Here is a 9,073-nt window from a genome sequence, read left to right on the forward strand (position 1 = left end):
CTTTATATCTGTTGCTGCCTTTTTTTTTGAAGTCACCATTTCAGTTCAATAATTTCGACTTAATTAAAGCGGATATTTTGGAGGAGCTGGGTCTAAAATGGGAAGAAGAGGCTGATTGTATTTCCAGCAACTCTGCCCTGATGTAATGAGCCTTCTGCAGTAAGTGATAAACTATATGGCTACTGTGCTGTATTTTTAGATAATGAAAGTGTTGTTTTCAGCTTCTGCTTTTGTAACTTTATGGTTATTTTGTTGGTTTGGCCTGCCCTTCCTGCATTCGGTTATTTATCATCAGTTACTGGTCACATGCTGCAGTATTTCACATGCCAAGGAGCTTTCACTTCCCCACCATGGTTTCATCTGAAGGTTAGGAAGCATGGGAGTTAGCCGGAGTGGATTTATCTACATGATCCCCCTGCTCACCTTCACCCCCAAAGGAAACCTGTTGGCCTTTTGGTGAGGCTGGGAAGAGTCATCCAGTGACCCCGGAGCAAAGTGTCAATCGATTTAAATCCTGCTTGAGCTCTTGTGAAATCAAAGTATCACATCACAGTGCAGAAAACAACTAATTACCATTTTTCTGAGAAGAAACTCTGGCTATGTTTTTCTTCAAAATTTGGACCCTGGGTTGCATGTTTTTCCAATGCTATAAAACACAACCTGTCCTGCATGAGCCATAAATCTCTTTCTGTGTGTGTGTAATAGGCATCATAAGGGTCTGGTTTAGTACTCTTGTATGGTGCAGTGGTCTGTGATGGGATTGGTTGATCAGGCACTCACCTCTTCCTCTTCAGCTCGTATGGAGTTTCTTTTTCGTCCAGGTAATGTACAACAATATAACAGTTTCGGTACAGACTCCCAGGTGAGCTACTTTCAAAGGATATATTAGTCTCTTACTATAATGGGGAGTCTCAGTGATAGGGTGTGCCGATATACTCATGTGAATTGAATTTTTTTCTACCGTTGTAATAAAGCTGTCTTCAGGCTGGTCATCTTTACTGGAAAATGCTTCTATAAATATTAATAGCCTTTCTTATGAGAGTGCTATTACACATACTCTGCTGTTCCCTGAGTCTGGTATCATAAATGGTAGCTCTGGGAAAATCAATGATAATTATGAAAAAAACAATGTGTGTGTGTGTGCGGTATTGAGAATGAGAGTTCATAAGTAATTTCTTTTGTGCATGCAGATGAAAAAATTATTATGACTACTGTTCAAATCTGCACTCCGTTCTTCTCAGATTTAAATATTTTATTTTGGGTTACGTTTTATTCATCCCAGACATTATAATCTACAGTATATCAATTGTATAAATAAATAGTGATTACTGACAGATTTTTTGACACAAATTCTGTGGATATTTCTTACTTCTTATTGTCGCACCTGACATTAAAATGGCATTTAAATGTTATTTGTCCTCATGTTGCTGTTGATCTAAACTGCATTAGCACAGTACATGCAAGTTCCTGTACCCTTCAGTGGCTGCTGGTGTACTGTGTGTTGGAAAGACTGCCCCCATGTGGATAAAGGCAGTAAGTGTGCTCTCATGAGAAATAAAAACTCGAAAATTAATTGCACATGAATGGTACTTAAATACTGAAGACAATAACCCAGGCCTATTGCAGTTTGTACCAACATAAATACACTTTTGTTCCGACTCAAAGTCGAACACGAGTTTTTTTTTTTTTTTTTTTGATGTCGTTTGTTTGTTTGTTATCAGCCGAAAGAAATATTTCACAGGAGAAACAAAATATCTACATCGTTATGCATTGTTCATATTTTTCTGTGCAATATTCTTATTATTTTAGCACATATTACATTTGCCACATCTTTTACAATTTGCCCTCATATTTTTAAAATTTCTTTTTTATTTTGTTGCGTGACGCTCGAGTCACGTGACCGGCCCGAGATCATATGACCAAAGGTGGACGCGCTCACGGGGAAGAAGATCCTGGTGTTTGTAACTTCATTCCTCTGTCTCTGCCTGTCTTTTAACCCTCATCCCAGTTCACTCGATTCGACTTAATCCGACAGAATGAAGCGGATGATGGTGAGAGTTGAATCCAACATGGAGAGGCGAGGCCGGCCTGCTGCTCTGACTTTACTTCTCTGTGCTGCGATGCTTCCGTGTGTCTCCAGCCACTCTGGCCAGGTAAATATGAACCAGATACTGTCAAATCCAGAGTGTGATATTTTTAAATAAAAGTATTGCTCTCAGCTTCAGCAACTTTTGAGTTATTTGTTAGGCTTTGAAACATAGTGGCCTACTTTTCCTTACTGTTGCTATGATGAGTTTGTATCATCAGTTTTTCATCTCTGACTGGTCACATGCTGCAGGTAGGCATTTCTCTTGCCAACAAGCACTTGGTGGTCAGTAAGTATGAGAATTACCCAAGTTGACTGTTTCTGTGTGGTCCGTCCACTCTCCCTTCCTCCTTTTCTGGCTTTCTCTCCATCTTCATCCTCCTCTCCCTCTCCAGATTGACCCTCTGTTGTATGAGGAGCAGCTGCTGTGGGTGAGTGGCGGCGCGGGGGAGGTGAACACCTACAGGATCCCCCTGCTCACCTTCACCCCCAAAGGAAGCCTGCTGGCCTTCGCTGAGGCCAGGAAGCAGTCACCTGGTGACATAGGAGCAAAGTTCATCGCAATGAGACGGTCCTTAGACAAAGGTGGGTCGAACCCGGGGCAGTCACATGCAGAGGTTGCTGACAGGCGGCCAGATAGCTGGACACACACACACACACACACACACACACACACACACACAGACAATATGGCGCTGAATGGATAGTAATATTATGCCACATTTACAAAACAGTGTATTCATGGTGGACTGTCATTCACTTGAACTTGAACATCAAAAGTTGCAAACTACATGAAACAATGTACAGTAAATTAGTAAGCACACAATACAACACAGGCTTATATGGGAAAACCAGACTCACCTGAGGTTTTTGTTTGACTCGTCCCAGGAGCCACCTGGTCCCCCACGTCTTTTATCATCGATGACGGAGTGAAGACAGACGGCCTGAACCTGGGCTCGGTGGTGGTGGACGAGGAAGCCGGCTCTGTCATACTGGTCTACAGCATATGCTTCCACCAGTACCACTGCAAACCCTCCAGCACGATGATGGTGGAGAGCAGAGACGACGGCCTCAGCTGGAGCTCACCCAAAAACCTCTCTGTCCAGCTCGGGGTCAAGAGCTTCGCCCCCGGGCCAGGCTTTGGCATCCAGGTGAGATACGAAGATGGACTTTGTTTGAAAAGGTCTTGAGAAGCAAGTTGTGCTGGGCTCAGGCCACATTGGATTAACTGTAAATACAAGTTGCCATGTGGGGCAAGCCAGTCTCATTCTTTCCAAAGTGGTAATTACAAGTAAGATGTGGCAAATTTTTGTGGGCTCTGAGATCTAAAAATTTAAAAATGTCAAGGAATTCAGCCTACCGATGACCCAGGGTAGTGTCCTTTTCATATGCTGTAATTTCTGCTTCCAGATCTTTGCAGCAGGAGTTGCAGCTCATTTTTCACAATGCACGTCTAGGTTCAACATTTAAAAATCCCTCTTCAACTCATCTGCTTTTTCTTTATCTCCTGTCCTCCTTTGTGATTAGTATAGATTTGATAAGAGACACTAGTGAGGGATAGGGGTTTTAACCTAGATTGGCTTCACGTGTGCTTATTGAAAACAGCATCTTTCCTGTTTTATATGTAAGCGAGTTATATGTCTTAAACTTAAATAATGAGTTCAAACTTCCACTTCCTGCGTACTGATCCTGCAGAGTGCGCATTTACCTATCTGGCCTTTTGTTTGTCGACTCTCTGTCTCCTCATGTGAGGCTTGTTATGTTGTACCACCCTGTTATTAGATTAATTTGGATTTGATTATTGTCTGTTACAGTGGATCTTTGACGTCTCCCACATATGTTTAAGCGAGTGCACACAGAGCACACGGAACAGACAATAGTGCATTTGAAACGGTTGCAGCAGGAGAGGCATTATACACCAGAGTGCCGTTATAATTGTGCACATCAGTTGCTTATCCCTCTCAACAGTATTAGCTGAGCTGAGCAACTGTATGGCGTATTTGATAAAGCATTTTTGTACAGATTCTTGTGAGCTCTTGGGAACCTAAACCCTCTTCTGTATGGCAGCAGCTCAAATAGAGAAAGCAGACACTCTGTATAATCATGAGTATTGTATTGTGTCCTGTTTACTGTGTCATGTTGTAACAGTAAAATTGCCACCCTCTGGGTATTTATTGGCCATTTTAGGAACTGTGAAATACTGTTGAATATAACAAATTTCAGTGTTCAATTAATCCATTTCAAACGTACACTATGACTTTCACTAAGTGATGTTACTGTTTTTTGCTTTTTGATCCTCACTTAGTTCCATTACTGAACAGAATTCAGTTTCTTTTTCAGGATCATTTTTGCCCTCTGTGTGCAGTTGTGTGTGTCTCATGCTGAGTGTATGCGTCTTCACGTCTTTCCACTGCAGAAGCGCTACAACCCTGCCAAGGGGAGGCTGGTGGTGTGTGGTCACGGCACCCTGGAGGGGGACGGAGTTTTCTGCATCCTGAGTGACGACCACGGACTAAACTGGTACAACGGGGCAGCGCTGAAAAGCATCCCGTACAACCAGAAGAAGAAAGCGCAAGACTTTAATCCTGATGAGTGCCAGGTATGTTACAATGGTGATGGGTTGGGGCGGAGGCCTGGCACACTGGACTCTTGGTGTGGAAACTGGCTTTTGGTACATGAGCTGAGTGGTGCTGTTGGCTTCATTGAGCTGTGACGTCCAGCATGCATTGGGGTGGTTTGCAGCCGAGTGTGAGGCAGTCAGAATGAGGAGCAGCACCTCCCAAGTCTGGGAACGTTTTGGGTTACCCTAGGGAGAGCTGGTGGTCGGGGAAAAGGACATCTAGGCTCTCATCCTCAGGCTGCTACCATAGCGACCTGGTCATGGACAAGGAACAGAGTTTGAATGGGGAAATGGATGGATGGATGGATGCCCCTCATTTTTATTATTCTCAAACAGGCATTTACCTGTAAGATGCTTTCAGATTAATTCATGTGTTATTTAATGCAGTTAACTTTTTAAAATAAAAATACTAGGTCATTTATCTTATCTTCCAGTTATGGTTCATATTGTAATTCAGACTAAGAACTTTAGTTCATGGTTTGGCACACAGTTTACTGGAGCAAGAGACTGAAACTAGTGGCCCCTTTGCTATTCATTCAAAGTCACATCTTCTTTGTAACAGGAAGCAATACTGTGTATGTGAAATGTGGTTTTACTTTTGAGACACTATAATCGCCACAAATTTACCCAGTGGTGCTTTCCAAAAGTAATAGCGTGGATACACATCTCTCAGGAGTGAACTGTTCCTTTGAACATGCATCATGCAACACCTTTAAATCATAATGGGTTAGATGCTAAATCACACCGTGTTAATTTTAAAACCCCGCTTCCTGTCCTCTCTCTCAATGTGTCCCGCTCCTCCCCCTGCAGCCGTTTGAGATGACGGACGGCAGCATCGTCATCAATGTGCGGAACCAGAACAACTACCACTGCCGGTGCCGCGTCATAGTGCGCAGCCTCGATGGAGGATTGTCCCTGCCCATAGATGAGCTGTTCTTCGACTACACGCTGGTGGACCCTGTGGTGGCTGCCGGGGCTCTGCAGAAAGAAGGAGTGCTTTACTTCACCAACCCAGCCAGCACTGACCACAGTAAGGACAGTACTGGAATTTGGGGGGTCAATCTCTTCTCTAAGTGATGAGGGTTTCATTTTCCTGTTGCTTGCCTTCACGTTGGGGCTGAGTGATGTATTGGAATCATGATATGAGACTAGACAAAGGAGGAAATAAAGCCTAAACACAAGAGAACTTCTAAGCAAACACTGCAGTGCCAATGCAGTGTGCATGTAGTTTCTCTTTTGTATTTAGTGTAAATATTGGGGCTGGGATATGCTCATCTCCCAATTCAATACAATCACAATAGTTTAATGTTGATACAATATGTACTACGATTCTACAAGTATTGTGATTCGATATTAAAATGTATTGCGATTTGTTTTTTGAATTATACCATTCTTTGTGGATGCGAATGAGAATGGATGAGACTCTGATTATCCTAAATGTCACAGGGGGTCATTTTATACAGTGATGTCAAATTGCAAAAAATGGTCTCATTACAATGAAATGGCTACTATGGGAGCTAACATCAGTACACATGAATAAAATGTGCCTCGTCCACAAGAGAGGAATCCATAAGTGTCTCAGCTTTCTGGTCAAACCCAATTTATGCAATTCCAAGACTGTTAAGACCCCAGTATGCAGAAATACACCATTTTACAATTAGCGAAAGTAACACATTTATAGTGTATTGCATGCAAAAAACAGCATGGTTTGTGCCTAAAACTGGATAGAATTAACATAAAGTTGGCATGTCTGCAAAGGGGAGACTTGTGGGTGCCCATAGAATGCATATTTATTCAGATATCTAGAGGTCAGAGGTCATAGGACCCCTTTGAAAATGGCCATGGCAGTTTTTCCCATGCCAAAATATATTTATCCTCAGGTCGTCTAGTTTGATACCAGTCTTTGCTTTACTTACAATACAATACTTAAGTGAAGTGCTTTATCCCCACCCCTTGTAAATATCTTATGAAAGCACCAATATTCAGTTTTATTAACGTTAGTGTCCACCCTGTGTTTCCCTCAGGAATCAACCTCACTTTACGTTGGTCTCTAACAAATGGCTCGTCGTGGGAGGGGAATGCTCTGCAGATATGGCCGGGTCCGAGCGGCTACTCCAGCATGACATCGCTGGACAGCGGCTCTGCAGAGGACAGGAAGTACGTCTTTGTCATCTACGAGAAAGGCCACAAGGACTATTTCGAGACCGTCTCGTTTGCAAAGATCCACCTCTACGGTGGGCGGTAGAGAATGAGAGTGGGAGGTAAGGAGGATAATGAATAGGGGGTAAAATGCCTTTTAAGTATCATTTTATTTTGAAAACCACTGATGAAATTTTGTTGAAGATGTCCTCCGAGTGTACGCCCTGCCATGTTGTCTGGCTGCTGTAATGACGTCACCTTGTCTCTCCCTCCCAACTGCAGACGCTTGAAGGAAAGGGGAAGCAGGATGATGATTTATAACCAAGATTTCCTCAGGAAGAAAACTTTGTTTTCAAATGTAGGAACAGATGAGACTCAATGCCATGAATGCCACCAGCTTTGGGTTTGGTCTGATGATGCACCTCTCATTTTATGTTCCATTGCTGACAAACCAGTTTCTTTTCTCTTTTTTGGGTAGGAAATGGAGGATGAAATTTGTTCCACCAAGGCATAAGGATGGTTGTATTTTGCTGAAAATTTGCACATTTCCAATATTTTTGAGCTCCCCTCCTCCAGACAATGGAAGGTATGATCAGCTTGGGGAAGGATAAGATATTGGGGAATTAATTTAAGGTATTTTTAAGGACAGAGAAAGTACTTTAGTTTCCAAGTAAATTAAATTGTGCTATCATAAACATGTAAATATTTCCTCTTGTGAAGTTGACATCGACCCCGCATTTTGCCCTTAAAATACTAAATGATCACAAATATCACATGAATATCACAGCACAGAAAGCATTTCATTATCATCCAGTGGTTCTAACAGCAGTCTTCCATATAAAGCCAGACACCCTTACTAGGTTGTTTTTTTCACGTTTGGACCCTGGGTTGCATATTTTTCTATTCTACAAATACAACCTGTGTCCTATATGAGCCATAAATCTTTTTTTTCCAGAGCAGTATGTGTAGTAGACATCATAAGGATCTAGTTTAGTACTGATGTGTGCTGCAGTGCTATATAGATTTTAAGCACCTCTGAAAAGGGATTGGTTGATCTATCAGTCACTCGAATTAAGTTTTTCTTTTCATCCAGATAACATTCAGTAATATAATGTCACTGTTTCAGTGCAGACTCCCAGGTGAGCTACTTCCAAAGCATATATTGATATTTTATGATGAATTCTTGCCTTTATTGAGTTTTCAAAGATGGGATGTGCCCATGTACTCACCCTAATTGATTTTTTTTTTCTAGCTTTGTAATAAATTGTGTTCGGGCTGGTCATCTTTACCGGAAAGTGCTTCTATGTTGATAGCCTTTGTTATGAGAGTGCTATTACACATACTCTGCTATTCCCTGGGTCTGGGATCAGAAATGATACTAGAAAATCAATAATAATAATGGGAAAAAAGGGATGAATGTGTGTATGAGAGTGTGTATGTGACTGAGAATGAGAGAGCAAGTTCATTGTGTGGCCTAAGTAGCCTTTTTTTGTACTTGTACATCATGCAGGTTTATTATTATTAGTTCTTAATGTTGATGACTACTGTTTAGATGAGCACTCCTTTGTGCTCAGATGTGGAGATTTTGTTTTGGGACACATTTTCTTCAGCTCTGAAATTCTGATCTGTACACTTTCTGAAAATGTCAAGAAGAAATAAAGTGTGATTTCTATGAGATCCATTGCTTTCTTTATGGCGAACATAGTTTTGTTAATTTGTGGTGTCCTGCAGTTTTTAGGCAAACAAATCAAAACATTCTCTCGAGCACAGTTTCTGATACCACAAATTACTTGATCATCAAAACATCACAGCTCGCCTTTTGAGGATGAAGAAAAAAAAAGCGAGGTAATCTGGTGCATTATCAGTGTTTACAACATGGCAGAGGGAAAAGCTGTGATTTAAATCAGGGCAGATAGGAAAGAAAATCAGTGTCTGATTTGGCAAATGTTAAGCTGTGTTAAAGTCAACCCCAGGCATAGTCTGCTCTGCTGTTAAAGGGCAGTTCCATGAAATCATCACCATTTGGATGATTGAACACATTGGCAGCACAATTTTCAGGAAAATCCAATACATAAAAAAACACTAATGTTAAAATTCTTAGAAAACTGGATTGAAGTAATTCAGTGTAGACCAAATTCCTTCTATGATCAATAAATATCTATTTATATGACACTGGTGTATGAAATTCAGTCCCGAAATGATCAATTCTGACAATTTTTTGACATAAA

At 41.5% G+C, this 9,073-nt stretch overlaps 1 protein-coding gene across 2 annotated transcripts; it reads left to right on the top strand.

The window, feature by feature from the left end:
• Positions 1-1,911: 1,911 nt before the first annotated feature.
• On the top strand, positions 1,912-8,518 carry neu1 (neuraminidase 1). 2 transcript variants are annotated; one of them, XM_030064262.1, is made up of 7 exons: positions 1,912-2,153; positions 2,482-2,671; positions 2,975-3,237; positions 4,503-4,685; positions 5,517-5,736; positions 6,731-6,967; positions 7,122-8,518. In XM_030064262.1, the coding sequence occupies exons 1-6, from the start codon at positions 2,037-2,039 to the stop codon at positions 6,949-6,951; spliced, it is 1,194 nt and encodes a 397-aa protein (XP_029920122.1). In that variant the 5' UTR covers positions 1,912-2,036; the 3' UTR covers positions 6,952-6,967; positions 7,122-8,518. The 2 variants fall into 2 exon arrangements, with proteins under 2 accessions (XP_029920122.1, XP_029920121.1); XM_030064261.1 differs by having other exon boundaries at positions 7,128-8,518.
• The last annotated feature ends 555 nt before the right edge of the window (positions 8,519-9,073 follow it).

The sequence above is a fragment of the Myripristis murdjan genome, chromosome 11 (assembly GCF_902150065.1).
Source record: "Myripristis murdjan chromosome 11, fMyrMur1.1, whole genome shotgun sequence".
NCBI classification, from domain to species: domain Eukaryota; kingdom Metazoa; phylum Chordata; class Actinopteri; order Holocentriformes; family Holocentridae; genus Myripristis; species Myripristis murdjan.

Bases quoted from the DNA above. Each gene is read 5' to 3' on its own strand.
- neu1 (XM_030064262.1), top strand. From the start codon at position 2,037: ATGAAGCGGATGATGGTGAGAGTTGAATCCAACATGGAGAGGCGAGGC. The intron at 2,154-2,481 runs GTAAATATGAAC...CTCCCTCTCCAG, and splicing joins TCTCCAGCCACTCTGGCCAG to ATTGACCCTCTGTTGTATGA. The intron at 3,238-4,502 runs GTGAGATACGAA...TTTCCACTGCAG, and splicing joins GGCCAGGCTTTGGCATCCAG to AAGCGCTACAACCCTGCCAA.